This window comes from Melanotaenia boesemani, chromosome 3 (assembly GCF_017639745.1).
Source record: "Melanotaenia boesemani isolate fMelBoe1 chromosome 3, fMelBoe1.pri, whole genome shotgun sequence".
Classification (NCBI taxonomy): domain Eukaryota; kingdom Metazoa; phylum Chordata; class Actinopteri; order Atheriniformes; family Melanotaeniidae; genus Melanotaenia; species Melanotaenia boesemani.
The window spans coordinates 31,156,840-31,179,162 of record NC_055684.1 but is presented as its reverse complement, the minus strand read 5'-3'; the positions used below and the strand labels follow the sequence as shown (position 1 = coordinate 31,179,162).

At 39.2% G+C, this 22,323-nt stretch overlaps 3 protein-coding genes across 7 annotated transcripts in view; 2 read left to right on the top strand and 1 right to left on the bottom strand.

Moving 5' to 3' along the window:
• Positions 1-3,067: 3,067 nt before the first annotated feature.
• LOC121637503 (leucine-rich repeat neuronal protein 1-like) lies at positions 3,068-12,928 on the top strand. Its single transcript, XM_041981703.1, has 2 exons — positions 3,068-3,508; positions 9,745-12,928. The coding sequence occupies exon 2, from the start codon at positions 9,931-9,933 to the stop codon at positions 12,076-12,078; it is 2,148 nt and encodes a 715-aa protein (XP_041837637.1). The 5' UTR covers positions 3,068-3,508; positions 9,745-9,930; the 3' UTR covers positions 12,079-12,928.
• Positions 12,929-13,485: 557 nt separating this feature from the next.
• sumf1 (sulfatase modifying factor 1) lies at positions 13,486-21,708 on the bottom strand. 2 transcript variants are annotated; one of them, XM_041981705.1, is made up of 10 exons: positions 21,571-21,708; positions 20,713-20,913; positions 18,695-18,868; positions 18,504-18,578; positions 16,282-16,364; positions 16,054-16,176; positions 15,846-15,960; positions 15,507-15,620; positions 15,368-15,427; positions 13,486-14,323 (listed from the first exon to the last, which is right to left on the bottom strand). In XM_041981705.1, the coding sequence occupies exons 1-10, from the start codon at positions 21,601-21,603 to the stop codon at positions 14,222-14,224; spliced, it is 1,080 nt and encodes a 359-aa protein (XP_041837639.1). In that variant the 5' UTR covers positions 21,604-21,708; the 3' UTR covers positions 13,486-14,221. The 2 variants fall into 2 exon arrangements, with proteins under 2 accessions (XP_041837639.1, XP_041837638.1); XM_041981704.1 differs by lacking the exon at positions 21,571-21,708 and having other exon boundaries at positions 20,713-21,032.
• LOC121637502 (inositol 1,4,5-trisphosphate receptor type 1) overlaps positions 21,530-22,323 on the top strand; it is an 80,237-nt gene continuing 79,443 nt past the window's right edge. For all 4 annotated transcript variants that reach the window (XM_041981702.1, XM_041981701.1, XM_041981700.1 and 1 more), the window contains exon 1: positions 21,530-21,658. The gene's annotated coding sequence lies outside the window, so the exon portion shown is untranslated. The remainder of the gene's footprint in view (positions 21,659-22,323) is intronic.

Below are 22,323 nucleotides of genomic sequence, written 5' to 3'. Positions count from 1 at the left end.
GTTAAATTAAAGTATCCAGGCTATAGTTTCATAGATACAGACAGAGAAGTAAAACTGATCTTCTCATCTCTCAGCAAGAACACACAAAAGTAATTCCCTAGAATACTACCTGTACACTTTACTGCAGTGCAATATAGAGACCCTTCAGTAAATTCAGTGAAGCATATAATGTTCAATTTGTGTTGAGACTGAAAGGTGCTGATCCAACTGCAAGGGGAGATTTTGAGGCTATTTGTTTTCTTTTATGTCAGACTGAATCATATTGTCTTTCTATGTCTCATGCTTGTCCATGTCACACCAGTCTTGCAGAATCAAACATCATGGAGCATGCCAAACAAAGTATTAGATCAGTACCAATGAGTGATTGTGTCTGAGTGTAAATGAGACGACATTTGCAATATCTTGACAAAGGCTCGTAATGATAAGGAATTGTGTAATTGTGATATATAACAAGCCTGTGAGTGTGGTACATGTTCAGAGACAGACATCTGAAGACAGCATCAAGCTGCACACAGCCATGTCAATTTAATCAAGAAAATCCAATTAAAACATAACACATTTATCTTATTTCTGCAAATAAAACTCTCTCCTACTGTGTGCCACTATGACTGTATGCAGTATGTATAAACTGTGGGTGAATTAAAAAAGACTAACATAAAGATTTCAGCATTTAGCTGTTCACTTCCAGTGATTTTGAGTCTCCATGAGTTGTTATCTACTTTTCAGGGTGCACTTTATTTTCTCTGACATTCATCTTCTTTCTTCACATTTATTATTCCACCCAGTTATTCCTGAAAATGAACATCAATAAGAAAAAAACAAGCCTTGTCTTGTCATCAGCGAAGTTTTCCAGCTAAACAATGTGAAGACTAAAAAAGGTAAAACAGAGGGCACATGTTTCTTCTTGACTGGCTTTCCCAGATGACCATGTGGAGGGAAATGTGTGATCAGAGATCTAATAAACCCGTGGATATGCTGCATCACCCTTCCTGACAGGGAATTGTTTCCATGGCAACCACACCACAAGCACTGCAGGTTAATGGTGGGAATTAAGATTTGCTGGTTGGAACTTAAACATACCCTGACACACACACACACACACACACACACACACACACACACACTGACTGACTATTTACACATCACAAAGACCTTCAAACATCTTTCAGATGATCCCCTCAGCAAAGTGGAATAAATTTCATTAGCACACTTAAACTGTATTTGCCTCATATACTCAAAATAAACCACAGCTCTGAAAGAAATAAATTAAAGAAATGATGATGAAATATTTCAAAACATCAAAATAGTATCTAGGTTGTTACAGAGATATAAGAGTGGTGTTCAACTACTGTTTCAGAAATGGAAAACAAAGCAGCAGGCTAACAAACTTTCTCATGGGAAAAAAAAAGGAATAGAAAAATAACTTCATCCTGCAACTTTGAAAAGAGAGAAAATAATAAAAATGAGAACAATTTGATTTTCTTCATATTGAAAATATGAATTCATCTGTAACTAAAACTACTGTGTAAACAGAAAAACCTATGACATCTGTTCTCACTACACAGAGATGATCATGGTCTTCCTCTGGATCCACAGTTCAAATGAAGAAGCAGCCTGGCAGCTCCCACAGCAGCAGCTCAAACAGAGAGCGATGAAACGCTGTCATTTTCACTGCTCTCCTTAGAGAGGAGCAGGGAAGAAAAGCATGAGGAGGATAAAGGGAAAAAGAAATCCAAGCAAGTGACAGGGTCTGATTAAAAGATGTCTTTCTTTTTTTTACCATTACTTCCTGTGTGCAAGTGTATAATTGCATGTGTTTGAGTGCATTTATATTAAGCTATGTGGTTGGCACCTACACTATTTCACATCAATGAATGAAAATAAAAATTATAAATAAAAAATAAAAGTAAAAAAATTACCCCTTTTTACTGCTTTTTCATTTCCTTCTGCTGTGGAGGGTAACTGCGTTGGTAAAATGTTGTTGATACTTTAGGGTTATTGTTCATGTGCGGCTAAGCAGGACACAGTTAAATGCTGCATTATTTCAAATAACGTGACGATAAGAGAAGAAAAGCATCACAGTGATATCCGAGTTTGTACTGATAGTTTTCTTTTGTTATGTAGAGGAAGAAATGCTACCTTCAGATATAGCTATATAGGATAAACAACTTTTGGAAAAAATATACAAAGAAGTTAAATTTTACTAGATACTCTACTCAGTAGGTAATGTAACTTTGCCTACTTTTTGTTGTGATGTAAAAGCATCTTTAACAGAAAATCTTAGGGCAGCAATTTTTTTTTTTCTTTCCCAGAACATTAAACCATAATCTCACATATGTCTTAGTACTTACAAAGCAGAATTTATGACCTCTTGAAACAAAACATGTAATAGCTATGTTGCTCAAAAGTGCAAAAGATGTGAAGACTTACATATAATAGAATGACTACGTTTTCAGACTGCATGCTATGTTTAAATACAAAAATGGGGCTTACAGCATGACTGTTCACTGCATGACATTGATGTTGTACTTCTGGCTGCATCAGCCACACAATGAGGAGCACAAACTTCCTTTTATGGTTTAAAAAAAAGTTCCAGTTTAGAAAACAACTGAAAATAGTTTAAGCTAAGTCTTTATATCTCACAGCATCCAAACCCAGGTCCTCATGAGGCAAAGTTCATTTCAGATGTTATGGTTAAGGGTTAAGGGTATTTAATTGAAGTTGAGGTAAGGTTAAACCATGAAATGATGGGACTGAGTTTGTGTGTGAATGAATGGCATTGCATGCCCTAATAAGGTCTTGCACAGGCATGTTTGATTTTGTGTGAGAGATGCATGAAATCCACTTTGAAGTCCATTTCATTCCATACTCATCGTAAATAATTAATGAGCAGGTCATTAAATTTATATAAAATATGTCTCCATGGTACACAACGTCTTTTGATATCCTCAATCAAAATATATTTTCATCTAAAAGAAAATGATGATGAACACCCTGTTGACCTGATGAGCAGGAGCAGCCAAAGAGAGCAACAACAGAAACTCTGACACGCTGACATCTTGTCAGCGCACTCAGATGCCTTCGGTGGCTCCTGTGGCTTCATCACACCATAATTCGCACATCGCAGATCGTGGCCGTTAGGGTGGGACTTTTGTTCCCATGGTAGCTCTGACAGAACAGATGGCGAGGTTGCCTCTTTGGGCACAACAGTCGATGTCAGGCGTGTTCCAGTCCAGCTGACCTGCACAGGGGGCATTCGTCTCTGGGAGCTGCGCGCTGCTGCTTTTTCCCACTTCTGAAGTATCACATTGTGTCTCCAACATCACCGGCTGGAGACGAACGGACACTGCATCCACCTGGTGGTTTCTATTCCGGTTAACAGAGCTGATTATTTCTACTTCAAAACATAAACTGCACCCCACGCGCATTCTCCTTGAGCATACTGGCTGGTGTTAAATACAGTAGCCTGCAGCATTCTTGCGTATGCAGAGGATACAACGCTTCATAGGTGAGAGCCATCTGTTTATATGCATGTGCCGAAATGTTTATTCTTGTAAAATGTGTCAAATTAATTTTGTAATCTCTTACTAGAAAAAAAAAACAATTTGATCAGAATAATGAAGATTAAGTCACTAGGCTGTGTTTTAACAACTGCACTGGTCAACAAAGGTGCAATACAATTAGTGCCGTGCCGTTGTGTTACATCCATTTAGAGGAAACATTGCTTTTAAAATGAAAAAAAAAATTAGACGGAATAAAGATATGTGTACATTTTAAAAAAAATCCATTAATATCGATGGTTGCGCCGCATTAATCTGCAATACACGCGTTTGAATCTCATCAATAAAATTGTGATTTGTTAGGACAGTAAGCTCTGCAGCCACTCTATGATGCTCATAATGAACCTCTCAGAAGTATGGATATATTGTTCAATATACACAAAGGGGAAGGAGAAAAACAAAGAAAACATGGACCAAATCTGTGCGCTACAAGGGCAAATGATTGTGTGAATCTCCAGCTGGCTTAACATTAAAGCTAGTCAGCATCCATGGTACATTACTGTACCGGGACATCATCTAATAATGTAGTGTGGCATTAAAAAAACAAAAACTGCAGCACCGTTTGCATTTGTGCAGAGTTCTTCTGGACCAGCTGAGCATGAACTATTGTCTCCTCAGTTTAATTAAACCCACTTGTGTGCCTGAAGGTAAAAATAAAAATCAGCAGAAACTTAGGCAAACTGGGGAAGAGGTCACACGGACAATGTTTATGCACATAAGTGTGAGAAAACAGTCAGTATCTGCAATGTTAGGGTCACCTTTGTTAAGTAGGTCCTGTTGTTTCAGCTGCTGCACTACAAGACACCTGTTACAGACATTTATTACCTTTAATATTTTATACCCACATTCAGTTTAGAGACAGAAATTAGGGAGTCATGTTTGTGCAGAGGGGGGGGGGGGGGTGTATTTCTTTGTGTGTGTGTGACTGTGTTACAGACTTTAATGAGTGTTTTTATTAATTGTTATGTAATCTATTTTGATCTGTCAAAAGGCTTGTTTTATTTTTATTATGCATTAATTGCTTTTTTTTATCATGTAAAACTTTGTGTTGCCTTCAGCATGAAAAGCGCTTTATAGATAAAGTTTTTGATTTGATTAGATTATAATGCCACACAAAGAAGAGATCACTAATGTTCATACTTGTAGTGAAGTCATCAAATTTGAAAGCACTTCATGTTTGATTTTCTTTCTGGCATGCACACAATTTTGTGTATTGATTTTGTGTTGTAAATAAAAGGACATAGTTGATGCAGATGTCACCTAATGAGCCACTCATGTGATTGCTCATTTGGTTGTAGTACCTTCCCTCTATCTTGGCAAACACAAGGCTCTGTGACGTATCTCCTCCAGTGATGAGGAGTGTGAGAAAATTCAAAAACAAAGACATGTCTTGGTGCGTCTGTGTGTTTGGGAAAGAACCATTGTGTGCAATTGGTCTAACTGCAGCATGTGCTGGTGTCTGGGTTCCCACAGCAGTGGATGGGAGTAGAGGGTAAAGCCTGACCATCCCCCTTTGAGAGTGTGATGTAGAAACATGAGGGGCCACTAAAATGTTTTGTCAAGATGTTGTGATTGAGTCAGTGATTTTGTCTTTGCTTCTGTCAAGAGAGTAAAGTGTAGGTCATTTATGTGGTTTTGGTTAAATTGTAAAACGAATGCATAATTAAACATCAACAAAACTGGAAATCTTCTTTAAAATCCTCCTGCTATCATTGGCTTCTAGGTCAATTTAAACAGTGCTGGTTAATTTTTCCTGATGTCTGCATTGTTTCAAGTGGGTATTCCCCAGAGATTAGAGACTTTGGCACAACAGTATGATTGATCGATGCACCAGTGACAATATATTGGCTTTTCACAGACACAGCAAATGCAAGGAGAGGTTAAGTGGAGGAGGAGGAGGATGTGGGCACAAAGTGGAGAGAAGAAAAATTAAAGCATGAGAAGAAAAATTGTGTCAAGATCCATCTCTGCTCCACAGGGAAATAAGGCAACCACATGGATTTGCAGTGAATAGAAATACAGAGACGGTTTGCTGCTCTGCAAAATTGAAACCTCAGAGACATTGTTCAAGTATACAGCATTTCATTCCATTCAAATATAGTGCTGAATTTTGTCATTGTACCATCAGTCCTGTTACATTTTAAGTTAATCGAATTCCTTCTGCGGCTTTTCCAGCTGAATCATAACTCTCATTTCTCTCTTTCTTTGAATGAACGTGCATCCTTCTCCACTTCAACTTTACCTCTGCGATCAGCAGCTGCACCAAAGCCGTCTGTGATGTGAACTGAGATGCTTGCATACTAATGTAGCAGGAGCATGATGCTTCTTAGACAGGGCAGCACAGTGAGGACATGGAGAAACATCAAGCAGTGTCTCTTAGCTTCTTTGTGTCCTATCATAGCTCTGCACTGAAACTTGTCTTTCCAAACTTGTAATTTCAGGGCAGAAATCTGGAAATGCATTAATGCAATATCATATAAACATGATGTTGTTGGAGAGGGATATAGTTGTGTTTACTGGTAGTGCTGTTTACACAATATTTTCATGCATGAACAATATGCTCTTCTGTTTTGTTATAGGGTTTTGTTGCAGTCACCTTCTTGCACCAGTGATAGCTTTTGCTGCTTGCTGGCACCGAGAGCTTCTCATGTCTTCTCATTTGGTTATGAACAGAAATGCTTGTGGCATAGCTGTTGCCATGGTAATGGCTTCTCTGTGAACCGGGTGTGCAGTTGATTCAGAAACACTGTTTGTACCCAGTGTGACAAAGGGCCTCAGAAACAGATGGGTGAAAGCATGTCCTCCTGTGAAAAATAATACGATGTTTTATTAAATAAGGTTCCTCCTGCTGTGCTGGTGGTGGATGGTAAAGTGTAGCATTAGCTGCATTGCATCAAAACGCATTGGAAATATAAATTCAAATAAATCAAAATAACTCTGTAACAACCTAACAGACATGATTTTGGATTAAGTCTTTTTTTTTTTAATATATTCTATTGAGATCTGCTACCTGAGCGTACAGGTGCTTGAGCTGCTAGATCTAAATGCAGGTCTGTGTTTCTTTAAAATTGTCTTTTTTTCTTTCTTTTTTTTTTTTTTTTAGAGAATCTGTCTTATAAACATGTTTAATAAACCTACACATGAAGCAGACAAACCTCATTATGTCCAAAAAATTACATTTTTGCTGCTTTGTGCCTTGGGGCAAGTGATTCTAAAGGTTTGGATGAAACGAGTGGAAATATTAGCTGTTCTTGTTACAGAAGTAACTGTAGATGGATGCATGTGTGCACTGTATGTATAATGTACGCTTAGATTAAAAGCTCATAGGGATTGGGTGGGAGAAAAGAGTAAATCCTCCTTCTGGAGGCTTCAGCTCAGACAGTCAGCTGGATAATACCAAGCAACTGAAGGATTTTTCAGCAAGTTTCCACTATTCTGTCTATGATGCATGTCAAAAATCAGTGAGTCAAAGAAGGGTGATGTTGATGGAATGGGGCAAAATGTATACTTTGTTAGGAGTGGGGAGACGGATGCAGAATAGTTATCCATGTTAGCAATATTTTTTTCCCACTCTTTTTTGCCTCAGCTTAGAGATTAGCAATAAATTGTCAGCATATAACTGCTGGTACATAACTGATGCGATCCTGTTTTGGCAGTCAGAATATTAAACTCAGCTGTTATCATCACAGCCTCACAAGAGCTCTTGAAGTAGTTACCCCTTAGGTATATTTTGGTGGTTATACTTTTATATCAGATACAAGTGTGGGAGGTTTCCCAGTTTGTGGAACTGGTACAAGACTGTAAGAATTGTGTTCTTTAGACAGAAAAGCAGAATGTCAGTGATCATTAGTTTGTGTACAGGTGGAAACCAAGTCCAACAACTTTAATGGAGCTGAGGCAACTTTCAGTGCACAGGGGGAGCGTGTAAAGATACATTTGTGTGCTGCAGTGATTACGAAGAAAACTATCATTGAAAATGAGCATATGTGCTCAGTAAACCTCCCCAGTGTTAATAAGGTCACCACATATGCTGAAGGAAAGATAGGTGGGAATGAGTGCAGACCCCCATAGTGCTGCCAGGTTGCCAGGAACTTGATGCCAGGTGTCTGAGTTTTAAAGCCTCAGCATGGAAGCGATGATTACTCTGCCTGTCTCCTCCAATTTAATATCCAAGTACAACTCAAGGAAGAGGAGAGAGAGAGCAGATAAACGTGCTAATGCACAAGTCTTAGTTATAGGCAAGTAATTAGAAATAACACATAAATGGATAATTCGAGAAACTGGGCAAATATGAGTGAGCTTTGATGCTTTCTGTCTAATTGTGGCAGATTTGTTGAAAGATGCTTTTCAGGTCCAGCACCGCTCTGAAACGCTGTCTTGATTTATAGAAACAACCTCTTTATGTGTTTTTTCTGTGCAGAGTTGTGTTCCGTTCTGTTTTCCTGTATTTATAGAGCTGTTGTATTCTACTCTTGCTCACATAAATGTGAAAAACAAACTGTCACAGATCACACATCACAGAGCGTGAACAGACAGCACATGGAAAGGGGAAACAATCTGTTTAATTTTTGTAAATATTAGAGGAACTTGTCAGTTTTGATGCAAAACAATACAGAATTTCTGTATTTTTCTCTCTCTCATACACACACTGGATGCTGGCATTGTGGTTGTTTGTTTCAGCCAAGTGTCTTTTCCCTTCTCTATAGTTTGGGCATCCTTTATCGGATAATATTACAGCTCTATTGATGGAAAGCAGGAGCTTCTCTAAACCGATGGCCAACTCTCTTAAAATAATTGACACCCAGAAGGCACAAGGTTATATCAAATTGGGAAGGGGGTGTCAGGTAGCTGTTTCCTTAGTTTGTATAAGAAATAACTATTTACATGAATGGTGAAGCTGATGTCGGGAAGATCAAGAAAAAGAGAAAACTGCTAGTAAGACTGCAAAAACAGGCTAAATAAATATTAGTTTAACTAGGAGACCTTCAGGAGTATTTAACAGAATAGACTTGTGGGAAACTGTTCTGCCTTACAGATAAAACCATATATGACCAATAAGAGGTTTAAAAAGTAATATCACTTGATATTTTTTAAAAATGTGTTTCACACTATAGAAATAAACCATTTTTCACACACTTATTGCATGCCACTTCCAGTAGTTATTTGTCACTTCTGATAATAATTAATTTGCATTGTTTACATATGTGATATCAGCACACATAAATCAAGTCCAAAAGAATATTGTTTAGCTGTTAGATTTTTTTAAGTACAATCAAATGGTTTACATAAGTTTTTTTTTATCTCTTAATAGAAAATTAAACTTATTTTTAAATTAACAGTGCTCATTTTGACATCTATGGGAAAAGCGAGTCTTTGCTTTTCATTTTTACATGTTTACTGGAACGGGTGACACCAAATTGACAAGTAACAGGAAAAAGCTTAAAATCTTACAAATTTAGGGAGGATTTAGCCTGTCAGTGAGCTTCAATCTCTCAGACCAGTACAAACACAGCTTATTAAACAGATAAATTCACTTCACATAACTGTGAGTGCCTAACATGAGCCTGTATTAGTAGTGAGTGATTAACAGTGAAGAGCTCATTCTCCCTGCATATTAAGCCTGTTGTGTAATGGGCTCACAGCCAGAGCTGCTGGCTGTAGTCACCACACACACTTGCTTGAGAGGATAACTGATACTAAGCTAGTATGCAGATAATCAAACCAACTCAGAGAGAAAAACATGCCCACAATCTCCAAGGAAACTGAGTCATCAGGGAATCAAAGATTGAATCAGCTCTGTTATCTTATATATTGACAACCATAAGGAATACTCAACAAACCCAATGTTTTGTAGGTATTTTTTACAACATAGACCTTTACAAAGGGTTTTGTTTTCTTTATGCGAATAGCTTTTGCAAGTTACATTCCAGCAATAACCTGTTGTCAAACTTGTGGTCATTATAAAACTGTGTTGTGGCTATGTTACAACTCATCTGTACAATTAATGTGTATGTGATAGAAGGGTAATCAGATAAATTCAAGAGATTTATTCAGCCCTGTTGGACATCCTGACAAAGTGCCTTAATTTTCTCAGAGTTAACACAATAGGAATATGCAATTGCTTTATTTTTTGTAATCTTCTGTAGGTGCTTTAACAGTTGCTCTGCTCTCTTTTGTATTTTAGGTTGGAAGTGACCAGATGTCCGTTGGGTCTGCCTTTTGCAAAGAAACTCCTTTGGCTTCGGAATCACATCTCTACTGCAGCTAGCTAGTGGCAAAGAAAACTAATGCTAATCAACTGTCCTTTCACACCTTTCTCCCAAACACTGCCTCTCATCTAAGTGTTTTTTGGGGAGAGAGAGCAGCAAACATGGCACTCAACTCCCAGCTTTGGCCTCCTCTAATCTTGCTGTTTGTGGGGTTTCTTCTTCCTTTCCTGTCACCGGTGCACGGTAAAGAATGTCCTCGTTTGTGTGTATGTGAGATCCGTCCTTGGTTCACTCCTCAGTCAACCTACAAGGAGGCAACGACAGTGGACTGCAATGACTTGAGGCTGACACACATCCCCACCAATCTGTCAGCAGACACCCAGGTGTTACTGCTCCAAAGCAATGCCATCTCTCGCACCAGTGGAGAGCTCCAGGCTCTGTTTAACTTAACAGAACTGGACCTGTCCCAGAACAACTTCACCAATATGCAAGCTGTTGGCCTCCCAAACATGAACCATCTGACCACCCTGCATCTAGAAGAGAACCAGATCAGTGAGTTGCCAGACAGCTGTCTGGGAAATCTCTCCAACCTTCAGGAACTCTACATCAACCACAACCAGATCAGCTCCATCTCCCCTCGAGCATTTGCAGGCCTGCCCAGTTTGCTGCGGTTGCACCTCAACTCAAACAAGCTCCATGTGATAGACAGCCGCTGGTTTGAAGAAACACCAAATCTTGAGATCCTAATGATTGGGGAGAACCCAGTTATTGGCCTCCTGGACATGAACTTTCAGCCTCTGGGAAGTCTGAGGAGTCTGGTTCTGGCTGGCATGGATCTCACTGATGTTCCAGCAAATGCATTTGTAGGCTTAGATAATCTTGAAAGCATTTCTTTCTATGACAACAAACTGGTCAAAATCCCTCAACTTGCTCTTGAAAAAGTTCCCAATCTGAAATTCCTGGATTTAAACAAAAATCCAGTTCACAAAATTGAGGAAGGAGACTTCAGAAACATGCTACATCTTAAGGAGCTGGGCATCAATAATATGATGGAATTAGTCTCTATTGATCGTTATGCTCTGGACAACCTGCCAGAACTGACTAAACTGGAAGCCACCAACAACCCCAAGCTGTCCTACATCCACAGATTAGCGTTTCGGGATATGCCCTCCCTAGAGAGCCTGATGCTCAACAGTAATGCTCTGACTGCCCTTTACCAGCACACTGTGGAGGTGCTACCTAACCTGCGAGAGATCAGCATCCACAGCAATCCTTTGCGCTGCGATTGTGTCATTCAGTGGATGAGTTCTAACAGAACCACAGTGCGCTTTATGGAGCCTTTGGCAATGTTATGCACCTCCCCACCAGAACTCAGAGGCCAGCGGGTTAAAGAACTACGGCTGCTGGAGTCACCAGAGCAGTGTCTTCCTCTCATATCCCATGACACCTTCCCCAGCCACCTGAACCTTGAACTGGGCATGAGTGTCCTCTTGGACTGTCGGGCAATGGCTGAACCAGAACCTGAAATCTACTGGGTGACCCCTGTTGGTACTAAAATCACAACAGACACTGTATCAGAGCGCTTTCACCTAAGCAGTGAAGGGACTTTGCGGATCTCTCATGTGCAGGTGGAAGATTCTGGCCGTTACACGTGTGTGGCGCAGAACACAGAAGGCGCTGACACGTGGGTTGCCACCATCCGGGTAAACGGTACTCTGCTGGATGACGCTCAGGTGCTGAAAATCTATGTGAAGCAGATAGAGTCCCATTCCATCCTGGTTTCCTGGAAAGTAAACTCAAATGTCATGTCCTCCAACCTTAAATGGGCTTCAGCCACCATGAAGATCGACAACCCACACATCACTTACACAGCTCGTGTTCCTGTAGATGTTCATGAGTACAACCTCACACACCTTCAACCTGCCACTGAGTACGAAGTATGCCTCACAGTCTCCAACATCCACTTGCAGACACATAAGTCTTGTGTCAATGTGACGACACGTAGTGCTACGTTCGCGCTGGATCTATCAGATCAGCACCCAAGCGTGGCTGTGCTGGCTGTCATGTCCACCGTGTTGGCCTTTCTCAGTCTTGCCACTGTTGGCATCTTCATGGCCCGCAGATGGAAGAGAAAAAACTACCATCACTCCCTGAAGAAATACATGCTGAAGACATCTTCCATCCCACTTAATGAGCTCTACCCTCCACTCATTAATCTGTGGGAGGCCGATGGGGAGAAGGACAAAGACGGCAGCACAGAGGGGAAACCTTCTCCTGTCGACACCACGCGAAGTTATTACATGTGGTGAGGACTGACTAAGGAGGCCTCACTGCCTCTCCAGCAGCACAAAAAGACCCACTTTTGCCATTTTGGTGCAAAAGTCAGTTAAGGTTGCAAGTGTTTTTTGTATTCTCATCTTTGCTAATAAGAAGCAGAGTAATTAAAAGCAGGAACTTTATTAGTATAGCGTATCGCCTTTGTTTCATCTGTATCCATTAATTACTCTGGACTCCGAAACGGCAGCTGTATTTAGCCTCCAGGTTGTCTTAGTTGCTCAGCTCTTTTTCTGTGGTGCATTTTTGACACTTTGTTTTGGGTTGATCACACTGCAGCAGGGGCAGATTCTCTTATTGCAGCATTAGTAGTAATTGATGTTTTATTATAATTTCTTTTCTGTTTTGTGAAACAGTTCATCTGTTGTGCTCTGATAGGTAAAGAAGTTTGTACAAACTTCAATTAAAAGCTGACAGTGGGGTTTAGACTTGTTATACTGTCTACTTAATGTTAGCAATTGTGCAGTAATGTTGTATCAACTACATTTGAACTTTGACTTACACTGCAAGAGAGTAGAACTTTAGTTTGCTAATAAATGTAATGTTAAACACTAGAAATACATTTACTGAAACCTCTTTTCTTCTTTTTAAGGTGCACTAGAAAATTTCCCCTTTCTCTACATACATATTTCTTTGACTAGACTATTTTGCTATTTGCGTTCTTTTATTATTTTCACATGCACTATGTATACTGAAGTCAGAATAAATAGAATTTTGGTTCTTTTGTAGACATTTTTTATTCATTTAAATATTTTGTTAGTTCTCTAATCCTAGTATTAATGTATACTTAAGGTTTAAGAAAGAATGTTTCATTCCCCTCTTTGTTACAAGCTGGCAGTTTCGTGTGGATTCTTAATTGCATGTCAAAGTAACACCACGCCCTACTCGGATCCATCATAAGTTTTGGATGTAGCACACATCTGGTAAACAGATATGGACAACTGCTGCCCCCTGGTGGATCCTCTACATTACTGCAACATGTTGAAGCGGGTATTACTGTCATCAATCAAACCGAACATTTTCAGCAGAAACAGTTCAGCATGACCTCTGTTGAAATCAAAAGACACACAAAAATTCTCAAAATAAGATTTAAATAGTAAAACAAGAAATAATAAAGAAACAAAAAGGTACTGAAAATAGCCAACATAGGCCGAGACAAGTCAATTGGACTGGGTTTAGTTTCTTTAAGACGTTTCACCCTCATCCAGAAGAGCTTCTTCAGCTCTGATAGAGATAGGATGATGTTTTAGAGTCTACAACCACTGTTGAGAGTTGTGACTGACCTGAGGTCTCGTTAAAGTGTGATGAGGACTGCAACATGAGCCAACCAACCACTAAACAGACAAATGGCTCAACATAGAGCCAAAGCGTCAGGCCAGGACTTAATAATAGAAGACACACCTTTGAAGATCACAATGTTAAAATCTTGGATGGAAAAGACAAGTGGGTTTGAGGGGGGCTCAATCTAATCTACTTTAAATGAGTAGAACCTTCACTTAAATGAAGAGCAGGACTGAGACACCACATATCCCCCACCTACAATAGCATTGTTTAAGTTATATTAAAGAGACTGACAACACATTTAGCCTAAAATACAAAGATGGACAATGGTTATGTAACAAGTCCTCAGGTGAGTCGCGACAGACGTAGACTAAAACGTTGGTGGTTTCAGACTACTTGAGTGAAATCTCTCACTATCTCCATCAGAACTGAAGAAGCTCTTCTGGATAAGAAACGTCTTCAAGAAACTAAGCCCAGTCCAGTTAACTTGACTCAACTACGCTGGATACTATGACACTGATAAATGAGAACAGACATAAAATAAAAAAAATCAACTTACAGCACACATACAAAAAAGAAAAGGACCATTCTTGTTCAGAAAACTGTATTTTACAGCAACTTTACAGAGTCAATTAAAATAACTCGCTTTCAGTCTTTATCTCAATTGGTCCTCAGACAGCTGGATAGAAGTGAGAAAACCTCCTTTTCCCTAAAATAATCCTCAGATGCAGAATAACGAGGTAGCAATAAAATACCTCAACATTAAATACAAATCCTTCTTTGATGGCTTTGTCTTGCTGTCAACACTGGGACTGTGTTCAGGACGAGCAGCTCAGGTCATCGTTTCTCATGAGAAGCACAACGAAAACCAAGATTAGAAGCTGAGCTGTCTGGAGTGTTCTGGCTGCGAGCGGCACACCTGTATCTGTAACAGTAAGACTGAAAGAGAAGGGGAAAAATATATATTAAATATTTTCCTCTGTTCTTGCACACATTTAACTCATATGAAACAAATGTTCCCATGGTAACCAAATCTGGTGAAAAGCTGGGAGGGTTGTCATTGAGTAAACAGCTCTATATCCACCATACCATTCTCAAAGTGGTTCTTAAAATGTGAATAAAAACATATTTAAGTCCTTACACTCTGTACAGCTTAAAGACAACTTTTCAAAGGTTTTTGAAAACTATTCTTAATATTTTGAATTTGCTACATGTTTCAATAAAAGTAGGGACGGAGCATGTTTAGGTGTATTATTTATGCTGCATCACAAATTAACATACTTTTGAGCTGCTCAACAATTTCATGCCTCTTTCAGTGTATTTCTGTTTTATGATGCAACAAATGTTTTCAGTCTCTTGATATCAGGCAGGCTGTGTCTGTTTTACCATTCAGTGCAAAAGATCACAGCCTTGTAACACTGGTTTCTGGCATCGTTACTCTGGTACTCATCCGTCAATGGTTTTATATAGAGAAGATTATGATATCCCTCATTTCTTAGCAACTTTACACTGACAAACCTAATTTATATCCAGTCATGTTATTAGTCTGGTGTCATTCAAGGAAGTTAAAGGTTTTTTGAAAATTTGACAACTTTCTATTTGTTAGTACTTTATGGATAAAAGGATTTATACTGTATATCATTTAAGCAGACCCAGTGAAGTCACCAGGCAGCCACTAGTATTCAAAGCCTCACATAACAGTCGGAAAAGAGAGACTTTATTTTCCTTTTGTAATCATACAGGAAAAGACAAATACTTGTCCCTTTTGAAATGTTTATGTTAAAGCTGTTTTCTGGGCTCAATACTTACTCTAAAATAGTACTGCTGTACAAGCCAAAATAATCTAATATTTCTAATATGCCATTAAGCAGTGAGGGGTTTGCTTATAATTCTGTGCAGAAATCTAGATAAACATAACCTTGTGTTGATCTATAGCAAGAAAAAGACTGTAATGTTAGTGGAAATTTAAGCCTTTTTTAATACCTTGTGGCACATGTATGAACCTCCTTTCTTTACTTTGTCATTGCCTGAAGGAGGACCTGTCTGAAAGAGAGGGGGAGATGGTAATGCTAAAAGCTCATGATAATATGGAAGAAAAGCTCAGATTTAAAATGGTTTTTACTGGGTTGTGTTGCGGGTCTGTTGTGTGGTACACAGTCCACCAGTCTGAGGTCCATTCCCATGCATTCCCCACCATGTCGTACAGTCCAAAACCATTGACAGGAAAGGACATCACCTGCAGGGCATGAGGACAATAAGTTCACAGTCAGTGATTCCATACCATTATATTAGGAAGGGTGGAAACACCTGCTCTCCAAGATTTATAACTCCAGCATTTTTTTTTTCTGGCTTACTTCCTTGGTAGGATTTCTACAAATCACTCATCCTCCTGCCTAACATAACCTGAAATATGACATTCTTGAATACACCCACAACAGTGGCATCGCTACTTCCGTCTTACCGGGGAAGTTTTGATGAATCCATCCTCTCCAGAGTTGTGTGATGGGAATTCCCCCTGCCACAGGTTAGCATAGTGTTGTCCTTTCGGGTTCAACTTGTTTCCCCAGGGGTAGAGTCTATGTGTGGAGGAAGTAAACCAGGAGTTTCATTTGAGAAGCGTCCAGGCATAATGTCATGTTTTACGCTCCTTTCATTAGGACATATCTCACCTGTCTTTCAAGCCACCCCTGCAGGCATACTCCCATTCTGCCTCTGTAGGAAGTCTCTTGTTGGCCCAGGAGCAATAAGCGACGGCATCTGCCCAGGAGACGTGTATGACAGGATGATCTAGCCTACAAAATGTCAGTTACGAATCTTATTTCAATTGTTGTGCTTTTCCAAAAATATATGACCACAATAAAAAGATAAAAATGAATCACAGTGTATTCTTTTTTAACCTATCTGTGATGTTGGAGTCTGGACCCTCAGGGTGCTTCCAGTTGGCCCCCTTGACTGGAAGCCACCAGGGGGCAGCAGCTACCTAAAAACAAAACAGTGGTAACTTGTCACTGACAGATTTTATACTTCACTCCTGTTTTGCTTCTTGTTATCCTCTAAGAAACCGCATTAAGTGTTTGTGCCAAATTATCTTTACATTAGTATAATGGTTCCCAGTGCTGCTGTAGTAATGAGTACACAACATCCTCTCAGCCACATGATCAGGGTGCACATGACAGTTGAGATGAAGCAGTGAATTCCTTGCTGTCTGGCTTTTGTCCACAGGAGGCTTAATACTCTCAGGCCTCTTACAGCCAATCTATGAACATTTTTAGGACTCTTAAATAGCAGAAGATTTTATGCCTTCATGTCTACCTACAGTTAGAATTACTGTCTTTTGTTTTCCTCCACAGATTCTAAATGAGATCACATATCAAATTTTGAACTGGAGTATTTCCTGTCCACTCTGAGTGTTTGTTTCAGATCTTTGTTTTAAGGTTAGGGTAAATCTTTCTGCAGACAGTCTGGTGTTTTACTTAAAGGTACAGTGTATGAATTACTGACATCTAGTGGTGAAAAGTGGTATAAAAATACCAAGCACAGTTTTGAATGAATGGTGATCATGAGTGACAAAATTCTTGCAGACATCAACACGTTTTCATCTGAGGGTGTATTCAGTGGCTTCAGGTACAGTAATGGCTGCACTACAGGTAAATACTTCAAAAATTGTGTCCATGTGTACTGTCTTCTTCTATGTGCCTTTCAAGGCATTACTTACCCAATACGGCGCTCTAGCACCTATCAAACAAAGCCAATTCTGCAGTTTTAAAGCTTAGAGGGTTCTCACTTTGTCCATTCAGAGACACTTTGTAAAAGAGATGGCACAAATATGGCAGCTACCATGTATGTGGCCTCACAACAAGTAGATATAAACATCTAATTCTATGAGAATAAAAACACAACAGCTATTTTAGTAAAGTGGTTAGATAACAACAGATACACAGTTTTTAATGACATGTTCTATTTTTCTGCCACTACCCTTTGATTTTGTTGAACTGAACTTTGGCAGATTTTCACACTTTGGTACCCCTTAATGAAGGCTAAGTCAGCATCTGGCTTGCATCCTGTCTCTTCTGAGCTCTCTCTAGCCAGTAAAAGTCAGTCTGATGTTGAAAATTGTCTTATCTCTAGCGCTGTCACTTTTTTTCTTTCTGTTTCTTGCTTCCACTGATAATGTCCTCTTGGCTTCTTCGCTGAATCAGCACATTAAAAATAGCTAATGTGTTAATATCCAGTTACTGGTGTGTGATGTAGTGCCATAAAGCAAATAGAAGATGTCACATGATGCACCAAGCTGGGGGGGAAAAAGTTGTAAAGTGCAGTTTCTCAGCCTCAAAATGCTGCAGGATAATGATGGCTCCAGAAATGCTCAAAAGAAGTGTGTGAATGCCATCAAAACAAATAAGAAGCACAGACTTTCAGGTCAGAAACTTGCGTAGTGTTTCTTTAAAATTCTTATTGTATTTGTCCATTATGTTACAACCTCAAACAATGTTGCCCAGGAAAAAAAAAGAAAATCCCAAAGCCTTTTATGGAAAGCAAAGTGGAGACAATGCTATTGAAGTTCAATGATCTTCCTCTTAAGTCACCAAATAAAAACCACATTCCAGTCTACAACAGACGCATTTTTGTCTCGTCCCAGTGGAACCAAAATTATTTTTCCTCAGTCCAGTCAAACTTTTGTTATTTTGTGATTTAAAAAATCTCAATAAATCTAAATCTGGCATGGATCTGAATAATCCCATACTTAAGTGTACATGTGAAGGCAGTATACAGCAGCGCTGTGTCTACAGGGGTTTCTATGTCTTTGTATGAAATAAATAGCAGAAGTCTTTTAATGTCAACAGACTGGTACTTTTAATACAGGATTGACTTGAACAGCAAAAGCGCTGGCCAACTTGGAAAACAAAGTGTGTGAACTTTTCCCCCTGGCCCCAAAGCTACAGGTTTCTATGGCAACCACCATGCGTGCGCATATGTGAACGATTACATGGTTGTATGTGACTGTGTCCTCATTTTGTTGCCGCTATCAAGGCGAACATGTGTTTCAACAGGACTTCAACAGTGCGTTGTGCTGATGTAGTGAAAAAGAGGTGTGCCACTGCTGAATAAATATACTCACTGCTTGGGTAATTTGGCTTTTGACAGGTTCACTCAAAATCCCCTCAAATACAAAAGAGTCTCCAAATTTCTCTGCCTAAAACCACAAGGATAAAACTTTGTTAAAGGTCACTGTATGACAAAATTATATTAACAGCCGCCAAATATAATTAAATGATTTTTCCAATTTTTTAATACTGACTTTTATGGTACCTCAGTAACATATCCTGTAGCACTGACATAACTCTGGAACTGGTGATTAGTTACTTCCATGATGTCCATGTAGAAGGAGTCCACATGGACCAGCCTCTGAGGCCCCTCACCATCTGCAGGGATACCTGGGTTGTCTGTTCCCATCAAAAAGTCTCCTCCAGAAATCTGTACCATCTGTAAGAAAACATGAGATTCATTTAACCTGTACAAAAAAAATTTTCATTTAGGCATGAATAAGTAGATGAGATTAAGAGGACTGATAACCTAAAAGATACTAAACATTGTATAGTTACAGTGTTGTATCAGTAAGTGGTGGTTAAATTTTTGCTGTTTAACACCTTGAAATACTGCTGTCCTACTGGTGGGGAGTCGTCTATTTTCAATCAACTCTGTTGCATTTTTAATGCTTTGTGTAAGCAGAAGGACAAGCAGCATGCTGTTGGAAAGAATCTTGTTCTTTAGCTGAAGCAAAACATTTTATAATATGGTGACCACAATCAACAACAACAATAAACACAAACGAGTTAACCCCACTATAAAGCCTATTTTTAATCCATGGATCCTAACAATACACTTTTCTTTAATACACTCCCACAGATTGTAGCTGCATCATCGCAAATGTGGTTAATCTCTCAGGTGTACTCCTTTGTAAGTCTCGTTTGTATTCAAACATTCCTAATATGGTGATTTGAAAATAAAGCCAGAGAAGTGTTGAGTGAAAACAATGTGGCTGCAGCCAGTCATTTAGGCGTACTGTGTCGCTCATGTGTTTTGCATAAACTTCCACATTTAGCAGTTATTAAGAGTTTTTAAGGTTAAAATGTGGAACAATATTCATTAGAACTAAATCTAAACTTGTTTTTTTTTTTTTTTTAAACAAACATTAAGCTTATTAGCTTTAAAATAAAGCATTTACTACATGTGGTTCTAAGACATCGCTCAATTTACTTTGGGTATGCCATGGATAAGCATTGTGGAAAAGTTTTATAGAAGTAGGAAAGGGTTAAATGCAATCTAATAATTGACTTAACTCTATCACAGTTCTGCAGCTAAAAAAAACTTAAAAAAACAAAAAAAAACTAAAACTAAAAACAACAACAAAAAAAAACCATTTAGCCTATGCTAACCCCCCCCCCCCCCCCCCCCCCCCCCCCCCCCCCCAAAAAAAAACAAACTATAAAACTCATATTCATTATATATTATTTGTGTTTTCAGCATTTCTTTGTCATGGATGTTTTGTCTGACATTGCAGAATATTTTCCTATAACCTGCATGTATTGTTTAGCAAAGATAGTGTTCTCATAGATATTCAAGTCACCACTTTTATGTAATTTACCTCTTGCCATCATTTCAACAGATAAGTTGAGTAAAGCTCTCACCTTTGACATCGTGGACACAATTACCTTGATTAACCAAAAAAACAAAAACAAACTTCACCTCAATCCATCTCATATGCGCTCTGGCCCAGAGAATGTGGAAGCATTATTATGTTGTATGTGCTTTGATTTTTTGTTTTGTCCTTTCATTTTTAAGGAAATGGTGAAGCCATATGCCCTAACCATTTCAGGGTTTGGAGTTCCCTGGAAAACAATATCAAACAGACCCTCTCAATTATTAAATAACATGTCACCACTAAGACACTTTCTTACTCAGGGAAAACTAGTTAATTTCATAAAGACCATGGCAAACCACATTGTGCACAAATGACCACAGCATGGCTCTGTTGTAAAAGGTATGAAGTGATAAACAGACCAAATGCTTTCAGTTGTTTCATGTGATTATTTGAAGTCTACTTAAGAATATCTTTTTGTTTCAACATTAGACATGCTGCCTTGTATTATTATTATTATTATTTATAAAACACATTATCTACTAATAGTTCTTTTATTTTATACAATGTCACATTTCTAATAAAAACACTTTTTAGGAGACACGTGAGCTTCTAACCAAAGAATCAACAACTCACTTCAAAACTATTGCTCTTTTTTCGTTCTCCCCTAACAAGACACACAACACACCTGACTCGGAATTTTCTTCTCATCTCCGTTGGCTTCAGACGTCCTCTCATAGGCACCTGTGGAATATTTGGTAGCTGGGTCGTTGGACGCTGTCTTGTCCTGCTCGGGATCCACAGCAGCGACGGTTCTCTTCAGCTTGTCACAGCCGCAGCCCGCGGTTCCTCCTGGGGAGGTGGGCTCCTGTTTTGCCCCGCATGAACTCTGAAGACAAAAACCTTCGTTCACAAGTCCAAAGAGACAAAGTAAAGAAAAATATGGCCCCATTCTTCTAAGACGAAGGCAAGGATCTACTCATACTGTTGAAACTATACTTCCGCAAAGTCACGTGATCAGTCAGCTGGTAAAGTAACCGTTTAGAGCCCGCGGGGTCATTTTATTTCGTGTATTTTTCTTAATTCACTGAAAAAAGAAGGGAGCGGATCAAAAAAAGAAGATTTTCACTATTTCATTAAAGTTTAAAGTTTAAAGATTTTAATAAAATACATTTCAAGTATATATATATATATATATATATATATATATATATATATATATTAACACGACCAAACTTTTCTGCTGCCCAGGATTAGACACCCCCCACCTCTTTTTTTTTTTTTTTCTTTTTTTTTTTTACACACGGCAAAGATATACTCGGAGTGATAATTTCCTCCAGTTTTTAATAGAAGTAGGATGGGACCACTTGGACATCGTTTCCCAGCTATCAACCTAACAACCGTTTGAGAAGAAGAAGTGGCAGCGAGCCAGGCAGCTCAGCCAACCAGTGCCTGCCTGTCTCAGTGAACGCAGCCGCGGAGCTCCTACAGGCGCGGAAAGCTGTCAAAAACTGGATTATTACAATCGCTAACTGCTGGATCTTACCCTCGGCCCGGCGGAGAGGAGAGTGACAGTCATGCTGTTTCAGCTAGCCCAGAAAAAGCTGGACATCTGAGCGTTTACCACAACCGAGGTAAAGTAAAGTTGAGTGGACAACTCGAAGACTGTTTGCCATCCTCTCGTCCTATCTCTGTTCTCTCTCAGCGGAGAAAAAGATTTAGTTCTCCTTACATGGTAATAAAAACGCTCAAAGACAAAGCGTGGAGTTTCTTCGCTTTTGCAGTATCCTAGTTAACCCTCCAGACAGCTCTGTCGCCGCTTATAAAATTAGAGTGTGGCAATGTATGAATACGAATCGTGGACGGAGTGTGAAACAAGCAACAAACCCAGCATTAACTCTGGACGTGCTCCTCAAGTTGCTTTTTGTGTATTGTTGCTTGGGTGGACTATTTTATCAAAAGATGCGCGCTTTTGTTGCATATCATACCTGATTTAATCATTTATGTCGTTAGTTTAAGCTTGCAACTGTCAAATTCACTGTAAGAGGTTCAAGGTCTGCTTTGTTCTAAAACATGCTGGTGAAAAACGGACTTGGGGCTAATTCGCGAGCTCGCATGTCAGCTTCAGTGGGGATGACCTGCTGCAGGTGCAGAAACTTTCCTGGCATCTGCAGCTACTAATCATTAAGCCAAACCATAACAGGCTACTCTTGTATAAGAGAGTTTTCATTTCCTGCTGTTTCTATGCAAATCTATGCTGCCAGACAGCTTTTTCAGCTTCTTATAAGCATGCCTCACT

Coding starts and splice junctions, on each gene's coding strand:
- LOC121637503 (XM_041981703.1), top strand. CDS start 9,931: ATGGCACTCAACTCCCAGCTTTGGCCTCCTCTAATCTTGCTGTTTGTG.
- sumf1 (XM_041981704.1), bottom strand. CDS start 20,976: ATGGGGCCATATTTTTCTTTACTTTGTCTCTTTGGACTTGTGAACGAA. Junction 16,177..16,281: donor GACTCCAACATCACAGATAG/GTTAAAAAAGAA, acceptor GACATTTTGTAG/GCTAGATCATCCTGTCATAC. Junction 14,324..15,367: donor GTTCATACATGTGCCACAAG/GTATTAAAAAAG, acceptor CTTCTCTTTCAG/TCTTACTGTTACAGATACAG.